Genomic DNA, 23,178 nt, shown 5'->3' with positions numbered 1-23,178 from the left:
TTAATTTTAATTTTGAAGCTGTTGATATTTTTGGCGTTCACGACGTCAGGCGGCAAGTTATTCCAAATATTAACAACCCAGAGTGAGAAAGAGTATTTACGGACATCGAGTTTACATTTTAGTTTGCGTAATTTAAAATTATGTCGTCGAGTGTAAATATAGTTGTTAATTAAAAAGAAATTTGATTTATTTAGGGAAACTAAATGTTCAGAATTTTGTAACATGTAATCATATCTTGTTTAAGGCGACGAATTTCTAGTTGTTCCAAACCAAGAATTCTAAGTTCTAATTAGAATTAGAACTAAAAAATAACTATTCATTTTATGCAAATGTGTAAATAAATATACTAAAAAATCTGATGTATCAAAGATATGTAAATATTACAACCTGCTCAGCTTTTGAAATTTTATTCCAGCAGCTGAAACGATAAAAATATTAAACAACATTTTTTATTTATTGCGGTAGTTCACAAATTTTAAAAACATTTATGGAAAATACATTTCATGGAAAGATTAAAAGGAAATTCGCAGAAGAAACAGGAACTCACAATTCAAAATTGAAGAAGTTTATCTTGGCAACTAGTTTCAGCTCCACTTGGAGTTTCCAGGAGTTTCTAATGTCATTAAACGTTACAAACAATAGAGAAGACGGAATCATCATAAAGCTCTCAAAAAAAGTTGTAGGACAAATCCAGCTTATCAAGTGGTCACGTGGTGGTTTTGGAACGTAATACGTCCTCTGCATGCTTTAGGTTTATTTGGAGAGCGTCATACAAAGAACCCATTAATATTCTATAAAAATGCTTTCGCTCGAAATGCGAGGGCATTTTTATAGAATATCAATGGGTTTCTTGTAAGCATTTTTATAGAATATTAGTTTTTGGATAATCCAATACTATTCCTATTTTTTAAGAGAAGACCTGTTATGACTGCATCCTGGATGTGTGCCATTGAATACTCAAACAACTCTGATCCCAGATTTGGATTATAGAAAAAAAGGTTTTAAGAAGATCTATTGTAAATATTGACATTCTAATTAGACACTAGTCTTAAAAGGTTTAAAAGATTAATTTTTGGGGTAAAATAAGCTTAAAATGAACTGCAAGATGCACTAAGGCAAACAATTTTAGGTGTAACAGGGGTAGTTAACATTGCAGACAATACTTTAGTCTATGGAAGAAACAAAAACGAGCACAAAGTTATTCTTTCAAAAGTTTTACACACTTTAAGTGACAAAGGTTTAACTCTGAATTTAAGTAAATGTATATTTAGAAAAACTACTTTAATTTTATGAATATTTTTTATGGATGGTATTAAAACTAAAAAAAAGTAACAGATATAAAAAATGCTCCTCTACCAAAAGAGGAATATTTTTTATATCTGTTAAGATGGAAAATTATTTAAAAGCATTTTAGGGTTGATAAATTATTTTTAAACATTTACCAATGAATTTAGTACAGTTACAAATACACTTTGCAAATTACTATGAAAGGACACCGAGTATAAGTTCTTTGAATTTCAAAAGGTTTTGAACCTGCACCCATAGTGAGCTGAAAACCGCGTCTCAAATATAGAACTCTGCAACCAATTATGTAGGTACTCTAATAACAAAACTTTTTTTTAAAGATTTTTTTATGTTCACTAACAACAAAGCTGTATGCAATCACTATTAAGTTGGGAGTTACTAGAAAACAAAAAATAGAGTTAAGGAAACGGTTGACAGAAGACTTGAAAAATTGTAGGTTGTATTAGTCAGGAAAACATGAAGATGGGAGAGATTTCTGAAAGGTTGAAATGCGGGAAAAAAAACTAGATAAATAAAAACTTTTTGTGCATGCAGTGAGCATCAAGCAAGAATGAGTTATGGTTGATAAAGCTGGTTGATAAAGAAAGAAATGGTTTGATAATATCAAAAACTTACCCAGATTCACCATACGAAGCAAGCTTAAGAAGAAGACAAGCATACCAAACTTTATTGAAAGTTTTAGATTTGTCAAGAGCAATAGACCTAATCTTGTTGCCACCATCTATTGTACAATAAAATTTTACAATCGCTACAGTTAGCCAGTCGTAGAGCGAGAGGATCGTAAACCGTATTGACAGTCTGACAGTAAGTTATTTGATTCAAGATGAGGTGTGAGAAATTTGTTGATCAAAGACTCAAAGACCTTCCTAATAACAGGGTCAGAATGTTTTCCAGATCTTTTAAAAATTGGAACCACAGATGCCATTTTCAGAAAACCATATTGAGCAAACCACTTCTTAAATAGTTTAGAGAGAAATGAAGAGAGTTCTGAGCACAATTTTATAGGTCTATGACAGAATAATTGTCTGAAACGCCGTTGAAGATTTTTATTGAGATATGACTATAACAATGGAAGCTGAAGTTATTTGAATGTCTAAAAATGGTTTAACTTAGGTTTAATGGTTTAAAGGTTTCACAGCTGTCAAGTTTTCTAATTACAAACCGTGTTCCATCAATACCATTTCCAAAATAAAAATGTTAAAGACCTAAAAAGCATTTCATCGTATAAATACCAAACTAAAATTCATCTTTTTACCTGGAATGGAAGGAAGAAAATGAATAACAAGTTGATTTCCAAGAAAAGTTCTTTGCAAATAGTTCAACCTTTACCTGGAAAGAAGTAATAAGATTACTCCCATAAATGAGAGATGGAATGTTAGACCTACCTTTGTTTATAACAATTTTGCAGATTTTTCAAATGTTTCTGGAGCCACAATTTTGAGATAAGATACAAGATTTAGTGAACTAGGAATATTGGAGCTTAGCATTAGACAGCAACTTTTACATTAGTTTCTTGCAAAAATAAAAAGGTGTTTTATCTTAAGAGGTTTTTCCTTTTGTAAAAGATAAAAAAACTGATTTCGGCCAGATATAGCAGCTACACGAGTAGGTGAAAACTATGGAGTAAAATGAGGCTTGACTCAGAACCAACAAGAAGGAACAGAAGCTTTCATTTCTGCCTGAATCCAGTAGGTTACGTAGAAGAAGATTTTATCAGTGGAAAGTGAAAAGACATCATCCCAAGGACTGTCAAGAAAATTACGAAAAGAATCCCAGTCAGCTTTAAGGTAGTATTAAGTAAAAAAAAAATTTGTTTTTATATCAAATAAGTTCTCCCCATTGTACTAAAAAAATATAGCACCAGCAGATTTTAACCGTTTAACATGTTTAACCATAAAATAAACCATACCCTCCATAAACAGTAAACTAACAATCAATCAAAAAGAAATAGCTTATAAAAAAACAAATAAGTTTAAAACTAAACGCAAAACAAATTCATGACAAACGACTTAAGGCAACTACTAATAAAAATTTGCAAGTTGGAATAAATCTTGTAAATTAAGATGAAATAAAGAAACTATCAGCATTTTTATTCTAACATACAGGGGTGGATCTAGCATTTTTTTATTTTTGAGAATGGTTCAAAGGTGTTCAAAAGATAAGACCTTATAAAATTTGTAAGCCCTTCTAATTGATGGGGGTTGAGGCTTTATATAGTCCCCTAGGGCCCCCTAAAATTTAAGTTTTCTTGTAACGAAGTTCTGCGTTTATTTAAACGGAAATAGAAAACTAGGTAATATAAATGATTGTTTACATACCTTATATATTTGCACGCATTTATGGCAGAAAACAAAACGGTTACGCTTCATTTAAAGAAAACAAAACGGTGACGTTTCAATTAAAGAAATTATCTCTTAATCATAATCTACACAACCAATTGAATTTTAACATAGCTCGATCAAAACTACTGTGAGCGTAAAGTGACTGATGTTCATAAAACTACAATGACTTTGCAAACGGTTAACGAATTTTTTTTTTAAGGAAAGTTATCAGAAGAAATGGCTATTAGTATTGGTTTGATAGTGTACACAACAGCAAAAATAAAAAAAATCAAATATATGTCGTTTTTGCATCAATTCACAAAATGCTACAACATTAGGGTTTATGTCAAGTGGTCAAACACACGTTTAGATCATTTCTAAGATCATTTTTTATTTTATTTTATTTTTTTTTTTTAGATTTTTTTTTATTTCTAGATCATTTTGTTTTGCATTAGAGTTCTTTTTAGCAATAGTAGTAGATAAATAAACAGTTTCTCATAAAAAACCATTACAACAAGTTTATAGTCCAATACCTTGGTTTACTTTTTTAAAAGAATCAAATTGTAAATTTACAAAATCTTAACATTCTAGACATTTAAGAAGCATAACTATGTTTTAAGGTAAAATTAATCTTATAATGTTAAATTTATATTTCTTCATTTATATTTAAAAAATCCTGTACAACTTCTTTGTTCTACAACTTATTGAAGGAGGATGAGCCTGGAATATTTTAAATTGAACTTCAGCCTGAAAGTATAGCGTTGTTTCTTTTAAAATGTTAACCCTTTTATCACTGTTTTCATGAAACTTTGATTTTACATTTGATAAAGCTTTTTTGAAGATATTTTCCCTTTATATCCATCCATAACACTTTATTTAAACAAGATATTAAAAAAAAAACAACCAAGGTATATAGTCACAAATAACCATAACAAGAACATACAGTAGTACAAATAGCTATCTTGTGCGCAATAAACGCGCGTAAATCAAGTCAATAAACAAGAAGCAATAGGTGAATACCAGTACTTTGTTTTATACAGTCAGTATAAAGGTGTTTTTATTGCATTTTGTGGTATAACTTAATTGCAAAAATGCGTAGCAACGGAAAAATCAAAGCGTTGCTATGGATAAAAATTGATACTGAATCATTTTAAACAAAGATTAGATGTAGATACGAAAGTTTTTTTGCAATCCAAGAAAGAATTAGGTATCTACTATGATTTTATTGATATAAAAATGAATTTTTGAAAAAATGATTTTTTCAATTTTAATTACTGTACTACCACCTTAAATCGACCATTTATATTTGTCTTAAATATTAAGTAAGTTTTATATTTCTTCCGATAACTTTAAATATTTATTTGACTTTGAAAAATTTGAGTAAAATATTTATTTCCTTCTAGATTCAAAAATATCAATTCAACAAATTGCGTTCAACAACCGCGCGCGAATCCACAAAATGAGTTCTACACCCGCGCATTTTAAAATAAGTTTCGAGTGATAAAAAAATTGGCGCTAAAATTAAACCGAGTTAAGTGTATTTTTAATATACTCATTATCAACTCTTGTGTTGCAAAATAAAAAAAGTAATTAAAACAATGTGTGGCACTTAAACTGTTTGTTATTTTATGTATGAAAATGAATTCAACGAACAGTTCTTTTAAAATTACTCAGTTTTTTTATATAACAGCTTTTGTGTATGTTAATATTGGTTATTTATATAATGTAACTTGGCAAAACCGTCGACAAAGTTTTTTTAAATAAATTTTTTAAAATGGATTCTGTCGATATTGGTAATAAATGGAAAGTTTATAGTATACAGCAGCAAACAGGAAAAAGAAAAAACAAAAACAAAGCAAAACAAAATTTTTGTTATATTATTTTAATTTAATACTGTGTGTCAGGCTTCTGTCTCTCAGTGTTGTAAATTGGTTGATAACTTATTAAGCATAAAAGTTTTATGTTTAATAAGTTATATATAGCGTAAAATAATATCGTTGAATAACTAATTCTGTTTTATTAAAACACAGTTATTGAACGATATTATTTAACGCTACATATAAAGGATAAAGTATTTTTAAAGTTTTAATAGTTTTTCCTTCCTATAATTTAATAGTTTTTTAAATTTTAGACACCATTGAAAGATAAAAGTAATAATTATTTGTAATGTATGAAATACTTTGAAATATAATATAATTTACCATATTTGATTGATGCACTAAAATTTTATTTCATATGTTTGTTTAATAGTTTGCTATTAAGATTTAGTTAATTAGACTTATAGTCTGATTTAAGGCATTTTTTTTAAGTTTTTGCCTCATGGATCCTACTTGTGTGGTGTGGATAAAGATTTAAGAGCTCTTATGCTTACTACAAATGATGTGTTTTATATCAGAGTTTTTCTTCAAGGTAAGTTGCTTTTACAATGACTAAGAAGCATACACATGTAATGCATGGTATATTTCAAATGTAATGACATAAATTATTAGATTTGAAAGTATTCTGTTTTTCTACAAACAATGCTATGTTATATTAAGAGAATCATTGAGTACTAAAGAAAGCTGTTTCAATGTCAAATTTAAAACTAGCAATTACATTGTGATTTTGTTAAATATTGACTGAGAATCTTTAAAAATATTGACTGAAATTTTTTAAAAGTTTTATAGAAATCAATTTTATTACCCTAATAAAATTAAAGTATGCTATGATCAAAGAAAAACACTTTGAAATTTAACTTACTTTTAACAGTACCTGATACTTTTGTTTGATTTAATTTTTTAAACAACTTTTTTTTATTGCATAATCTTTATTTAATGGTGTTTGAGGAAAAAAATTATGTGATTAACACTTTTTTGAGCATAAAGAAACAGTTAAAGTAAAAAAATGTGGCTTAGCTAAATTAGTTTGAGTTTTGGTCAACACAACAAGTGAACTTTTCTAGATAGACAGGGTGAAGCAAACTTTTAGAGAAGACCAGCGCATCACCCTATAAGCTTATAATTCATCAAAATAATAATAATAAAAATACCCTTTTTCTCCCAGATTATATCTAATGCATAGCAAAACTTGTTATAATGGTAAAATATTATAATGGTTATCAAGGCAGCAGCAAAATTATGAAAAACTTATTCTTCGATAACCATATTGATTATTACGGAGTAAGTTGTGAAAAGAATGTTATCTGGAACATGAGCTGTAGTATAGTTGGTGTGAAGTAAGTAGGAAGTAAAAATATCCATGTATGAGAGTTGGTATATTAGGGCTTTTTTTTGTTAAAGGTTTTCAGAAAATCTCTAGAACCTAACTTCTGAGATAAAATACTAGATAAAATACTAGTAAAATGAGAATAATTGACCTGAAGCTTGACTTATAATTGACAAGAATAAATAAATTCCATTCCTGTCTGAATCCAAGATATAGTAGGTGCAATTATAAGCAATGAAACAAAAAATTAGCTTAAGTCACAAAGTAAATTATGAGAGGAATCCCAATCAGCTTTAAGGTAGTAGTTTGAAGTATGATGATAGGGAAAATCTTTTGAAATACCTGAGGAAAAAAATGAAGTACATTAGAATAAAGTAGAATTATTTTTCGAACAAAGCATATTTTGACAGTTGTCAAGACAAAAATAAAGATTAATAGAGGAATATTTAAAAATAGATAAGACAGACAATGCATCTGACAATGCTACTGATTCTGTAACCAATTTAATATTCTACAGTTTGAAAATAGCCTGGAAAACTATCTAAAGTTAATTTCTGTATATTTTGTATTGCATTTTTAATTAAATCATCTCATCAAACTCTTTTAACATAGGTGGTAAAGTCCTTGAAAGTTCCTTCCAGTTTGCAAGATTATTGTAATCAACTGCATCAAAGTTTAGTAGAATTTTGAATTTCCTTTGCAAAATTTAGTTCTCCTAAACTGCTATTTCTTTAATTTCTTTTCGTTCATCAATCAACATTGATATCAAGATATTTTCTAGCTGATTAAAGTATGCATTTTTTAAAATGCATTTCTTTAAATGCATTTCTTTTAATGCATTTATCAATTTTAAGTCAATCAATTTTAGATAGGAAACTAAATCAAGCGTGGCAAGTTTTATTGCCCCCACGTAGCATTAATGTATCAATTTCATAAAGGACCAAAATGGTGCAGAAACTAGGAGAATATAATCAGTATGTATTAAGTAAACTTAATAGGCGGAGTGCTTACAATATACAAATGCAAGATTTACTTTGCTGTTGTTGGCCAATGAGAATGAACCAATGAGCCAGGTTCTTTTTTTTGCTAGACTTTCTTTCACCTTACCTAGTTCTATTGCCTTGGACATGTTATAAAGACACTGTTGATCTTTTATAATATTAATTGTCACAATCAATCAAGATGCTTGCGTACAAAAACAAAATTTGTATGCAAGCATCAGTTAGTAACTAAGCTTGGATACAAATTTTGCTAGAAGAAAAGAGATTATAGAATATCTGTCTCTTAAATGTTTAGGTTAATATAAAAGAATCCATAACCATATTTTTTTTTTTTTGGTCCATTAAAAATTTTTTCTCAAATATTTCATGGCACCTTTGATTTTCTAGAGCATACACATTTACTTAAATTAAGACAAAGGCATGCTGCAATGTCAAACAAAACAAAACTTTCCGTCTATACATTTATTTCACCTTTTCATAATCATTTTTAAATTATTGCAGAAAGATGTTTTATTTCTGCTACACTTTTTGCATTGTAACAGTTGGAACACCATATTTTAACCAAATGTCAGTAACATTTTCAGAAACTTTAAAAACTATTATTTATTTTTATTTATTTATAACTTAATGCTAGTTAAGTTTTACTAGAAATTAAAATAAATGTACACTATTTTATTATTTAATTTTCCTTTAACGTTTGAAGAATGAATTTCTTACATACTTTGCAATATAGTTTTGAACTGAATTCAAACAATGACTTCTGCCCTGCTCTATTAGCTTGGCTTGATATTAAAGCCAATCTAATAGAGCAGGGCATGTCGGTGTCAGATATATACTATTATTAAGTTATATTATATATTAAGATATATTATTTCAAATATTATATATATATATATATATATATATATATATATATATATATATATATATATATATATATAATAACCAAAATTTCTTTTAAGCACCAAAAATGTAAATATTTTTATAAACAAGACAAATTTTCTAATTTTTGAAACCATTTTTTTAATAAAAAATAATACATGTTTTGACAACACTAGTCATCTTCAGTTAAAATTAAATATTTAAAATTTGTTAAAATACCTATAAAGATGTTAAAAAAAATACTATACAAATATAATTTTTCTTGTACAAAGATTCTTTGATTTTTGGTTGTGGTGGAGGATTTGAATTCATCTTGTTTAAATAGGAGTTATATATTTTTAAAATGAGCCAAGATGGGTACCCAATCTTTGTCTTATTTTAAACTTCTGTTTTTGGGAAAAATATCTGATTTAACTAAAAAAAGACTGAATTCAATTGCTAAAAGATATTGCCGTTCAGCAAATAATAAATTAGTATTTACCTCACTGAAAATTACTCGCTACTCGCTATCTCAAGACCCGGATATCTGAATATTACAAGAGGGACAAAAAGTCTCATATCTATAAACATCTCCATGCTAATGAAAATTGTTTCATGCAAATAAATGATAAGTGTTTTTCTGTGTTAGATTCGGCATCTAACAAATTTGAGCTAAAACTTAAAGAATGTATGTTCATAGAATGGTTAAAACCTGGTATGAATAAACAGGTTAACCATGTACAAATGACACTTCCTGTTTAGCTGCTATTTTTTATACATTTTGCGTAACTTTTTAACCTATTCTTTTGTTATAATAAGATTTTTTGCTGACCTTAAACTATTAGAGGTTGAGATCAGGTTGGCAAAAAAACAATTTACATAAAGGTTTTACCATTAAACAGAAACAAAGATGACATTTATTTGCCGACCTCAAACACTTTATGGAGGGTATATATATATATATATATATATATATATATATATATATATATATATATATATATATATATATATATATATATATATATATATATATATATATATATATATATATATATATATATAGGCCTTGTTAAGAAGCGTTATGCAGCTCGCATTTTGCCTGCCAAAAGGCGATTTGTCTACGCGTTCAGCAGTTTTGCGCTATGCAAAAACTTTTATCTTTTAGAATATTTAAATTATCTTTTGATGTCGTTAACGTGATGTTTATTCAGAAGAAATAAAGTCGTAAGTAAAAGCAATTAACCGGAATTTATAGATTTTTTGTTAAAGAAACAGTTTGTTTAATAATTTTTTCGTTGTTGTTAAAAATTAGTTAAAAAAAATGTTTTAGGTTTTATCTTAAGGAATTAAATATATAAATTCCTTTTAAATATAAAAATTATTTTTTGTCATAATAGTTTTAAAAAATGCACCATTTATTTTGATGTAAATATTTTATTAAAAAGATGTTTTGTTTATTGTTAATTCAATAACGTAAAGTTTTAATGACCTTCGTTTAATTTATGAAAATAAATTATGATCATGAATAACTTATCAGTAACTGATAAATAATAAAAAAAAACTCTTTATTGTTTAAAAACATTATTAAAAAGAGTTCACAAAATAAATAAGAAAAAGTTTATTAACAGTTATTAAATAACCAAAAACCAATTGTAAAATTATAAGAAAATAAACAAATATTACGTCATGTTTTATGAAAAAAAGATTTTTTTCAAAATAATATTTAGTTCATATTTGAAAAAAATAATAAAAATGATTTTTCAAATAGGAACTTAGATTTTGTTTGTAACTTTTGTTATAGAGAGAGAAAAAAACTGTTTGTATGATTTTTAACGCGTTAATAAAATAACTTTAATTACAATGCGGTACTTGAAAAGACGCTAGTGACGCAATATAACTTCTAACAATACAAAGTATATTTACTGAGTTAAGTTACTTAGAAATATGTTACGCGTTTTCGTTACGCAGCGAAATCTCGTAACAAGGCCTGATATATATATATATATATATATATATATATATATATATATATATATATATATATATATATATATATATATATATCTATATATACAGTGCTGGACAATGAATTAGAAATTTGTACAACTTCTGTCCATTTCAACAAGTATATACCAAATAGCCCCCTAAAATATATTAAATATGTTAAAAATGACAAAGCCAAGTGTATAGGTCTTGAAATTCAAATAAATATCTATGCAACATGCCATTTTGTTTGCTTATGTGATGTTTTGTTTACTTAGTGACGGTTTGAATATTATTTATAATTTTATGAGTTTTATAAATAAAAGTATTGTACAAAATGTGCTTGATGAGCCAACGGTACGATGTTAGTGGTATGCAATCTTTATTTGTGTAAATGTATGATACAGTTTTATTGTTTCTTTAGATTATTGTAATTAGATTAGTTTTATTGTAATAATTGTAAGTTAATTGATACAATGGGAAAAGTTTCCAACCTGGTAAAAAATGTGAAATAAAGCTTATGTCCAGTATTCTTCAATCAAAAGTAAGGATATTGCAACAAAACTAGGCATTTCACCAGCTTCTGTCAGTAGAATTAAATAAAGACTTGAATTTGATGATGATATTCTGAGTTTGAATACGAAAAACTGTAAACCAATGAGGAAGACAAGGGCTTGTGATGATTGTCAACTCATATCTTTATGTAAGATGAGTCGCAAATCATCCTCTGCCTAGCTGACAAGGCAATTGTAACTCTATGATGTCAATGTCATTAGTAGAATAATAAGAAGGCTTGTGGTCTACATGTTCATGTATTAAGTATGAATATTTATTGGTTAGGGTCAAATAAAAACTGAATAGCAAAATGGTTAAATAAATTTTTTTGTTTTGTTTGTTTGTTAAGGTCTGCTTTTTGGACGAGTCGTCGATTGAAACCATGCTGGAAAGAGTGCCCTTTGTTTGTAGGCGTTGCACTGAATGTGATTTACTGGCCTGTACAGTTTCAAAAGTGAAACATGCTGACAAAGTTATGGTGTGGAGTTGCATATCTGTGTTCGGTACAGGGCGGCTTCATATTGTCGAAGGTACCATGAGACAAGATCAATACAGAAACATCATCTAAGATCGACTTTATCCACAAATGAGGGAATGGTTTGGACAAGGGAGAGGAATATTTATGCAGGATGGCGCTCCATGTCATACTGTAAAATTAGTGATGGTTTTTCTTCATACTCTTTGCATAGTTGTTTTGGACTGGCCTTGGAACTATCTTGACCTCAATCCACTAACATACATGATCTGATAGAATGTTTGATACGAGAATGACTTGCTGCCGAATTTATTCATGGTATGTCTAGACGCGTTGCTCAGGTCATCAAGATCAAAGGGGATCAACTCAATATTAAAGACTGTTTGATGATAAACACTTATCATATGCTAACTAATTATCATATATGTACAAGTAGTTTTATACCCTACATACTTTTGTGCAAGTATTGCTGTTCTTTTGCAATAAATTTAGTATTCAAAATTAAAAATTTCTAATTCATTGTCTAGCACTGTATATATATATATATATATATATATATATATATATATATATATATATATATATATATATATATATATATATATATATATATATATATATATATATATATACACACATATATACATATATATATATATATATATATATATATATATATATATATATATATATATATATATATATATATATATATATATATATATTAGTAAAAACACAGTAGTTTCATCAGGAAGAATTCTTCCTGATGAACCTACTGATGGTGAAACACAGTGTTGAAGTAATCAAAAATTAGATAAGTGTTTTTACTAATTTATTATTGCTCTGTTCTTTTAGAACATTAAGCACTCTGTTTGTAGAATACACTAACATAATTTACATATATATATATATATATATATATATATATATATATATATATATATATATATATATATATATATATATATATATATATATATATATATATATATATATATATATATATATATATATATACACACACTATTTAGGTGATGGTGATTCTGTTTGTATATAGCTATGATTTTTTTTAGGTTTATCAACTTTATAATAGCTTGCAATAAATTTAAAATAAATCATAATAAAATGACACAATATATAAACAATATGAAAAAACCAGCTTCACCATACAAAGCTACAAAGTTGGTAAGTTTTTAAAAGTTTACAGAAATAGGAAATTAAATAAATAAAAATCTTTTAAATAATTTATAAGGAAAATAATTTAGTAAATTCTTTTTCGAAACATCTATTTTATATATATATATATATATATTTATTTATATATATATATATATTTATATATATATATATATATATATATATTTATATATATATATATATATATTTATATATATATATATATATATTTATATATATATATATATATTTATATATATGTATATATATATATATATATAATTTATTTAAAAAAATTAACATTACAATTTTTTTATCAGAATACAATTTATCAAATGTTAAAAGACAAACCCTAAGTAAAGGTTTCAATAAATTTCATATATACCTTATGCAAATTATATCCATGTTAATTATATCCATGTTTTAGTGAATTAATGGAAAGATTTAAACAATCTATTAATCTGAGAATTCTTTTTGGAAAAGATGATAAAAATCAATTAAGTCATCGATTTTGCTCATATAGTAGTTCGATAGGTTGTGATCTATTACATGTAATGGCCCAAACAACCATTTATTTAAATTTCAATTTACTCATTTTCTTCAGATGCTTCTATTGCATCAATTTACCTCTTTACTATATTTTTGTAACTGCAGATGTCACTTCACTCTATACCCATGTCCCACATTAAAAAATAAATGAGTTTCTATCTTTTATATGAAAAAGATTCTAATTTATCAGAGATCACCATTATGTCATACCTATATTAATATAATTTTAGAAACCATTTCTAGCATTTTCCATTTTACTGGTAGGTTCTTCCAAGAGAAAATTAGAACCCAGTTTCCAAATTCTAAAACTTTTTATAGACATTACATTGATAATATTTTTTCTTGTTTTATGGATCTACAGAAAAATTACAAGTGGTATATGGTTTCATGAATGGCATCCACCCAACTATTAAATTTATTTTTAATGAATCTAGTGCTTCAAATAATTTTTTGAATTTGTCACTATATAAGGACAGAAATGGACATATCCAAAGTAATTTATACTGGAAGCCAACAAAATACAATGAGCTTTCTACATCACAACTCTAATCACCCATTCCATCTAAAGAAAAGAATTATATATAGCCAAGCGTTACGCTATAATAGAATTGTATCAGTACTGGAAAATTTATCTAAAGAACTGCTAACTTTAGCGCAAACCTTTGTATTAAGAAGTTTTGCAGTATAAATAATAATTTATTGATTTACTTTGCACTTTAGTCAAAAACAACAAGTTTATAAACCCCCAACAATTATGGATGTAGATATATTGACTCCTTACTGTGATATTAGGAGAGACAATATCACATCAATAACATTGCTGTGAAGCATTAGCATATAATTACAGATGACCCCTTTTTAGCGGCAATATTCCCATTAGAACCCACACCCACCTATTCCAATACACCTTCAACTAATACAGTACCAATTAGAGATATATGAATACATTCATCCCATGAAGAATACATATATACAAAGTTTAGACTATTTATTATAATTTTTAGTTATTTGGTGTTAAAATATATTACAAGAATAGTCTGTTTATTTTTAATAAGTCATTATCTTTTGTGATTGTTTCACACATCCACATATATATTGCTAATTTTAAATATTATCTATTATTTTTATTTACATTTTATAATTTATAGTAAATATATTTCCTAAGCAAGTTATTGTGGCCTTATAGGCTTAGCCCTATAAAACGGTCAATTATCTGGTTATAATATTGAGAGTAGAGTTCTATAAATAGCAATTAATATATACAATTTCCTGGAGTGTATTTCTTGCCAATAGAATTGATAGAATTTTTAATTCTTTTGACTTCGCTAATTCACTTTATTGTTGTTAGCATTGTAATGTCTTCAATTAAGATCTTATTGTTTTTCTTGACAGCGGTTTTGTTTTTAGTTTCTTGTCTGTCAGCTACATAACTAGTTGTTCACCTTTTTTTTTTGTAATTGTTATTTTTTGTTATTATTTTTTATTTTAATTGTAATTTTTATTGTTATTGTTTTTTTATTTTATTTATCACCACCAAAAATTTATATTGATTTATCAAATATGGTAAGATACTTATCTATCTTTTCATTTTCTATATTTTTTATATAGTGAATACTTATCATATGGTCTTATATCTTAGTGTGTATTTATTTATTGGGTTTATTTTTTGTGCATATTTGTCTCTATATCCACATTTTTTTCTTCTAAAGTTTGTGTTTATGTTAAAAACTCTTCAAAAGTGGTAACAACTGCATATCTTATTACAAGAGTTGCAAATGCTGATAAAATTTGTTAAATTATGCATAGTTTTCCCATTAAAGTGCATCAAAAGTCTGGTGTTTAGAACTGATCTAAGAGTTTACATAGTTATTTTTTATTTTTAAATGCGGTCATGCTTGATGTCATAAGATGTTGTAAGTGATTAAAATCCTTTAAACTTGGAAAAGTTTAGAAATTTTAGGAATTTTTGAAAGTTTTTAACATAAATCAAGGCTGTGGAGTTAAAGTCACAATTTAAAATTTATTGTATTTGGTGTCAGGAATAATGTGCTTACTCTGACTGTAGCTTTAATAAATTTTACCAGTAACTTTTATAATATTTTAACTCAAGTTAAACTTAATAACCATACTCTTCCTACTATCCAAAAGTATCAAGTTAATCCATTGTTAGTCATCCAAATCACAAGGAAAATGGTTCAACTTAACATATATTCATTTCAAAAAAAATTTTTAAAGCGAACTTTTAAAGATATGAGATAATAGTTCAATTAAAACGAGTTTTCTTTAATCAATGCTAAATTATGAATAAACATGTAAAACATACTAATAAAAGTATTGTGAAAAAAGATTTAGTTAAAGGAGTAACACATATCAACTTGTTGTATCTCTTCTTTACTTTCATTATCAATGAAAATCATATAGTTTCCTAGTACCTCAAGGGCTTGATTTATATCACCAGATTAAGAGTAATTTGGTTTGATCAAAAAGTTTACATCTCTATTTTTATCTTCTTCAGTCTTAAACTTTTTTTCCTCTAACATGTCTGATATAATCTCTTTATCATTTATAATTGACTTGGTAGTGTTGAAAGAATATTAAAATTGAGAAAATCAACCATGAAGAATACATTTTTTGCCATGGTTTCTTTCAGAAAAGAACTTGGATATAAAGTTGCAAGTTTTTTTACTGTTAAATGAGATCTTCAAAAAAATCATCCATATCTAGAAAGATGTCAGCACACTTTTCCTATTTAGTTCTTGGTTTAGCAAAACCATTTCAATAGTTTCTGTTTTCACCTTTATATAAGCAACATCAAGCATTTGCTTTGCATTTTCTCTATAGTAAATACCATCCACTATAGAGAAATCTGTTAGAGGTCTTTTTCTTTCTATTGCCTCTATCAATTTTTAAACAGTATGCTTTAAGCTAATCCCGTCCTATTCCATTTGTTGGAGCTTTGAGGTTTGAATGGTATATCTTGTTGATACAAGATTATCAATTGTTGGATGGGCTAGATATTTTTCAACAAATTTATTTAATAAAATTTTACTCATCTAATTATTTAATTTATCAAGTCAGATCAGGTTCAGAATCATCGTGATTACCCTGCTACTGGTAACATACAATCCAGTATAACCTGCCCCATGTCATGCTGCTGTATAGGATTTGCTTTTTTTTGGTAAAGGCTCGAAAAAATTAACTTAGAAGTAAAATATCCTTACCTTAGGGCTCTTTGTTGAGTAAAGGCTAGAGATGACACCTCCATAAAAAACTAATCTTGGGCAGATGTTAACTGTATCTAAGGTAATTCCATGTCAAGTCAGCAGAAAAAAACAAAAAATGTCACCGCATGTTTTGGATTATGATAATTTTTTTAATGTTATATATAACATATAAACATATATGTTTATTAAAATTAAGAATATCTGAAATGTGGAACCTCCAACCCCATACTTTTCTTGAGATATTCAGGATTCAATTTTCTTATTTATTCTAACTTGTCATTTTTTGCAAGATACGATTTTGTTGTTAAATAGCAATATTTTATGAATCAAATGGGGTAACTTTTTTTTTTTTAAACAACTTTGCTTCCAACAAGGCTGCAAGCAACCACTAATTAGAGTTGGAAGTTACTGGATTAGAAAAGATAAAGATTGTAGAGCAAGATAACGATTGACAGACAACTTAAAGGATTGCAAATTATATGAATCAGGAAAGCAAGATAAAGGAAACGAAATTCCAAAGAACTGATGTTCGAGGAAAAAAGCTAGATAAGTGTTTTTGGAGCATTTAGGAACAGTCACAGTAAAAGGGTGAGACTTAATTGAATAACAAGTAACACAAGAATGAATTTAAGTAGATGGCACAAGAGAAGCTTGCTCTTCAGAGCAGTGCCCATTATAGTATTTGTGGAAAAGAGAAAGAGAAGCAACATTACGACAATGTGATAATGGTTGGAGGTTGGCTGCAGAAGCAGGTCCAACTATGTTTACAATGCATTGTTGCACCTTGTCTAAAAGAGAAAAGGCATCATTAAAAAATCCGCCCCATATATGGCAACAGTATTCCATACAAGGCTTGATTTGAGATTTATAGAGATAGAGAATAGAATCCAGAGTGAGAAAGTGTCAAGCTTGATAAAGAGATGCAACCTTAGCAGATGCTAATTTTGCAACGGCTTGATATATGGTTTCCAAGAAAGATCAGAAGTTAGAGTTAATTCAGAAAATGAAGGGTAGATGACTCATTGAGACATTACTGTTCATAAATATAGGAAGATCTAAATTATTGCGATAACGATTGGCTGAAAAAAAATGTGTTTTATCTGAATTAAAGTTCATCAGCCACTGTGAGCCCCATGCTGTAGCAGAAGTAGATCCTTTTCAGGCTCAAAAGCCCCCTCCAAGCAATCATCCTAAAATTTTGTACATAGACAATCTTCTATATGGTGGATTCAAATTTCAAATTGAAAATTTTTTAACCACCATTGTATATTAGATAATAAAGGCATATATTTTGGGGTATTTCGACAGTCAAAATGATGATGTTGATAATTTTTTTTAAGGCATTGTTATAACTTACAATATAGGTATCAACCATCACTATTAATAAAAAAATATATTACTGCATTTTTCAACTTGGTCATAAATAAGTTAGAAATAAAATTTATTTTATTATTTTTTTTTTTTTTGTACCTGAGGAGGGCTCATTATCCAAAAGGGAGGAGGGCAATTAAACATTTTACAACCCACCTTCCCTGTTGTTTTTTTTAAACATAAAAACAAGTGATTAGGAGAATTTTGTAGCCAAATTTTAACTATATTTGAAAAAATAACATACAAATATAAAAATAATAATGCATTAGAAATTTTTCTATAAATCTTTATTATTTTTTTTAATAATTTTTTATAACTCAGTTTATGAAATTTTATGTGACCATTTGTTGTAGATGGCGGATCGATGGTACATAAAACATGATTTGATGGGGCCCAACTCATGTGCCGGCCATAAAAAACTTTAAACCATGTAGATGCATAAATTGTATTTTGTAATATCCTTCTCTTTCATCTTTTTTGGTTATAATTCCAGTCCACCAAAAATTGTCATACTTGCAAGCTACATAATCCGTATGATTATAAATAACTTGCTGCACAACCAGCTCATTTAGTATCTGAACAAGGTTAAATGTCTGAATATCAGTTTTTTGACTCATCCTTCTAAAATAAATTGTACATTTATTAATTGGTATAAAATGGTGGAAGCATCTTGTTCCTGGCAAAGTTCTTCCCATAGTAAACCTTGGTTGTAATGATGATCGAACTTTATTTATTTCTGTTTTATAAACCAAAATGAATTGAATATTTTTTATATTGTTTACACAAAATTCAAACATCTTATCTACTTCTAAAATCTGTCCAGTCATTATCCTCTTTAAACTGGCTTGTGCAGTTAGTCTTTTTACTGTGCCCTTAATACCATCTTGAGATGGTATTAAGGGCACAGTAAAAAGGCTGATTTACCATGGCTTGTGGCAAAAAAAAACACATTCAGCATTAATATCAAAGTCTTCTTTGTGATGGCAAAGATTAATCAAGCTCTTGAAGTTTTTATATTGTGCTGCACATCCATCAGTGAAGTATTTAATATTATTAATTTGTAGAATGTTTGCTTTAATGTAATTGATAATGAGCTGTTGTATTTTATATACAAAGTATCATGCTCAACATCATCAGAAAGAAAGCAAAACGACTTAGATATCAGTTTACCATTTTATTTATAGTATATAATAGTAGGATGAAGTGTACATTTGGGTTTATTCCAGTGGTAACTTAGCACCTCATCCTGAACAATAAATTGAAAGTTCTCTGTAAAGTCACCCAATATTATACACTCATTGTGATTTAAAAACTCTTTACAGTCTTTAAGGTACTTGGCCTGACTTTTAGCTATAAATAAATAAGATGTAAGTTAATTTATTTTATTGCATATATGGTAAATAACATCTTCAATATTGATTTTTTTACGATTCTGAAGTTATTGTTAATATTTGTATTTTTGCGGAGTACGAAGTCTTATTTCTTAGTTAAAATTCATTTAAAAGTGAGTTAATTGTTATTTCTTTATCACTGATGTCAAATTTTACTGTTTTCAAAGCAGTAATACCAGGACATAGTAGTTCTTTTTTCAAAGCAGTAATACCAGGACATAGTAGACATCAATGTAACATGCACTCTAGATTATCCTGATTGCAAACAATCATTCCCATTAAATCTCTATAGTTTTTATCAATTTTAAGAGCATCAGTTAACAACTTAACATTCTGATGATAGATACAGACAAAAACACTGTGAGTGCCAGACGAGTTTGTGGTTACACACCATCTTGGTTGAAGGCTTGAAAACTTTGAAAATCTAACATTTAAATTAGAGTGTTCTGATTTAAATGCTACATGAAGTTCTTTTAAATTAATCAATATTAGTCTTTTTTGCATGTGTTGCCTGTACCCTATACTTACAAAATCTTTTTTTCCAGGCATCATTTGTGTGTACCGTCACTTTCATAAAGGCTATGAACTAGATCAATGGTTTCATGGAAAGGGACTTTCCTATTTTTGATGATGGTTTTTACAAAATTCCATGTTTTTTTTTAACTTTTCTAGCCTCTCAGATAAGGTAAATTAAAAAATCCTGCAGATTTTGGGAGTGACCATGATTCTGAAGATAATGTTAATATTTGTATTTTTGCGGAGTATGATATCACATTTTTTAGTTAATCTTTTAATTCATTTAAAAGTGAGTTTAGATTGTCAATTTTCTGGTTGTCAACAGAAGAAGTTAGTGATGTACAACATGGTGTCAATCTAATCATAGGATCAATATTATAAACTCCATTTATTTTGGTTTGTTGTTGCTTCAGTTATTTGATCAAATTTTCTTTTGGCAGCTGGTCAATGTTGGTGTTTTGGCACTGATTTAAGCTCAATAGGTGACAAACCTATAGATTAAAGACTTTTATTGAGAGCTGAATGTTGTTCATGTTCAGACTCAACCCTGCTATAGCATTGATCATTTGATTTTAATTTTTTATTTATACTCTGCTCCCTTTTACTACTGCATAATTTCTACTGCATAATTTCTAACCAGGTACATTAGGAATATCTTGTGTTTTAAGAGTTATTGATATTGATAGCGATATCTTCACATTTCCCAGAGAGAAAAAAAAAGAAACAATAATTTACAAAAACTAATATCAACTAAGCATCGTTGTAAAGAACATATAAGTATATTTATTAATTTATAAAACAATTAAATTTTAAATTTATAAAAACATTTGAATTTTTTTGTTAAAAAAGCATTTAATTGTTTGATTATTTTTTTAGTTTATTTAATTACTATTTAAATTATTCTAATCATCTAAATAATATCAAAATTGCCTTTTATGTTTTTCTTTGGATCTCCATTTTTTTAAAATAGTAATAAAGTAACAGTTGTTATTATTTTATTTATTATATTAAATATATTATTTAATATAATAAACAAAATAATAGCAAACTGTTGTAAACAATTTTCCGCAATCAAATAAACCAGCTCTCCACAATACCTCGTGGTTTTCATTATTTGAAAATGTTGATAGGTCTAAAAGACCTTGTCTTCTTGTTAAACCTTGCTTGTGACAGTCAACATTACATTCTAATCCAATAGAACACTTTTCCATATTTTCCAACTTTTAATTTTATTCAAAAAATCTAGTTTTGAAATTTTTTACAAAATAAATATTTTTTAGAAATACCGTTAATATTTAGTTTATGGTAAATTATTTATACGTTTCATTATAATATCTAAATAATTGGATGTGCCATATTATATGACTTCCTCTTATACATGATTAAAGGGTAATTAATTTTTTATTTTATTTACAGATCTTTTAGTAATCATTAAAATTTATTAATTAGTTAAGTAAATATAAAAATTCTGTAAAGTAACAGGAAACTAATATTTACAAGAGCATATATATAAGCTTTACTTAGAAGGCTGCATTTAGAAAAGTTGAAAAATGCAGTAATATATTTTTTATTAATAGTGTTGTTTGATACCTATATTGTAAGTTATAACTATGCCTAAAAAAAAATTATGTGACATCACCATTTTGACCGTCAAAATACCCCAAAGTATATCCCTTTATTATCTAATTTACATGTAGCTATGGTGGACAAAGAAGTTTTCAATTTGAAATTTGTATCCGCCATGTGGAAGATTGTCTATGTACAAAATTTCAGGATGATACCTAATTTGGTTCATAAAATATTACTATTTAACAACAAAAAAGTATTTTTGTTGTTATATAGTAATATTTTTGAGTCCAAACCTCTAACCCCTTATGTTTCTTGAGATATTCAGAATTCAATTTTCTTATTTATGCTGACTCAAAAATAGATTAATATTTATTTTTGTAGTTATGCAACTCTTCCTATTATTTGCTAATCAGGGTTTGAATTTGGGTTTGAATTTAAATTGCAGCTTTAAAACTCAGTTTAATGAGATAAGTTTATCTATCCTGAGATCAGTTAGAAGTAATGTTTCCTAAACTCTGTAGTAGCTCTCAAAGAGATGGCTATTCCATCAACAGCTGTAAAATATCAGAATATTACTAGTGTCATGTTGCACATTGATGATGTTGCTGTCAGTAGTTTTAAGGTGGATTGTTGAGGCTATATAAAGAGCCCTTTATTAGAAATTTAGGTTAATAAAAAGTACTAAACAACTTCATAGCTCATTGCTCGGGGTGCCATACACTATTAATGATCAAGTTCTCTAACAACATAAAAAAAAAACTGAAGTATTTTACAAAATTTTAACATATAATATGATAAAACCATTACAAATGAGGGTTGGGTTCAAATACATATTTGTATTTAATAAAAATATTAAATATTTATTAAATACAAATATTTTAATAAAAATATTTGTATTGTATTTCATTTAAAAATCTCTTAAATATTTGTATTTATGTTTGATTGAAATGTATTTGCAGTTCTATAAACTAGGTTAACCAATGTTTTTTTTTTAGAAAAAAACTAAGAGGTTTGCTGTTTTTTAAAATTTATATCACTAAATTAAGTTCAAAAATTTTCTTTAAAGGTTATTTGTTAGTAGACTATTTATTCTTCAATTTAGAATACCATTTTATTTATCTTTTCTTGAAAAAAATCTTTGTATTTTTTTTAATTCAAAGTATAATTATTTGTATTTGTATTTGGAAAATGCCAATTACATATATTTATGCTTGAGTTTGTATTTGGAATTCTAGAATTAATGAATTTGTATTTGATCAAATCTATTTGACCCCAGCGCTGGCGCCTATTTTGTTTTAATCTATCTTTTACAAATATTCATGGTCTTCAAAGTAACTTTTCATCTATTGAATCTCACCTCTTGCAAATTTCTTGGACTGTTGTAACACTACTTCTAATTCAGCTTCAATTCAATCTTCAGGTTTTAGTGTTGATGGCTATTATCTTTTGGTTCTCAAAAGCTTCAACAGTCATGTTTAATCTGGGTATATACTTACCTATTAATTCGCTTACTTGTCTTGAAATTAGGTATAAATCCTCTGAGCATTTTTTTAATGTACTATTGTTTAACAGCTCTTCACTCAATCACCTTTCTCTTTGTTCTTTATTGTTCTCTTTCTTTGTGTTGCGAGACAAAAGATATTTTTGAGATGATGTCTCTTGTCTCTTTACTGA

The 23,178-nt window shown here is 27.2% G+C and overlaps 1 protein-coding gene across 2 annotated transcripts in view; it reads left to right on the top strand.

The window, feature by feature from the left end:
• The first annotated feature begins 5,186 nt into the window (after positions 1 to 5,186).
• LOC100202128 (DEP domain-containing protein 1A) overlaps positions 5,187 to 23,178 on the top strand; it is a 60,779-nt gene continuing 42,787 nt past the window's right edge. The window contains exons 1-3 of one of the 2 annotated variants that reach the window (XM_065801717.1): positions 5,187 to 5,794; positions 5,936 to 6,035; positions 12,782 to 12,893. In XM_065801717.1, the coding sequence (XP_065657789.1) occupies positions 12,834 to 12,893 (60 nt within the window). In that variant the 5' untranslated portion in view covers positions 5,187 to 5,794; positions 5,936 to 6,035; positions 12,782 to 12,833. Of the gene's footprint in view, positions 5,795 to 5,866; positions 6,036 to 12,781; positions 12,894 to 23,178 lie in introns of those variants that run through there. The other variant, XM_065801715.1, reaches the window with a different exon arrangement.

Source organism: Hydra vulgaris, chromosome 07 (assembly GCF_038396675.1).
Source record: "Hydra vulgaris chromosome 07, alternate assembly HydraT2T_AEP".
In the NCBI taxonomy this organism is placed as follows: Eukaryota; Metazoa; Cnidaria; class Hydrozoa; order Anthoathecata; family Hydridae; genus Hydra; species Hydra vulgaris.
The sequence above is the reverse complement of the archived record's forward strand: the minus strand, read 5'-3'. Positions and strand labels throughout refer to the sequence as shown.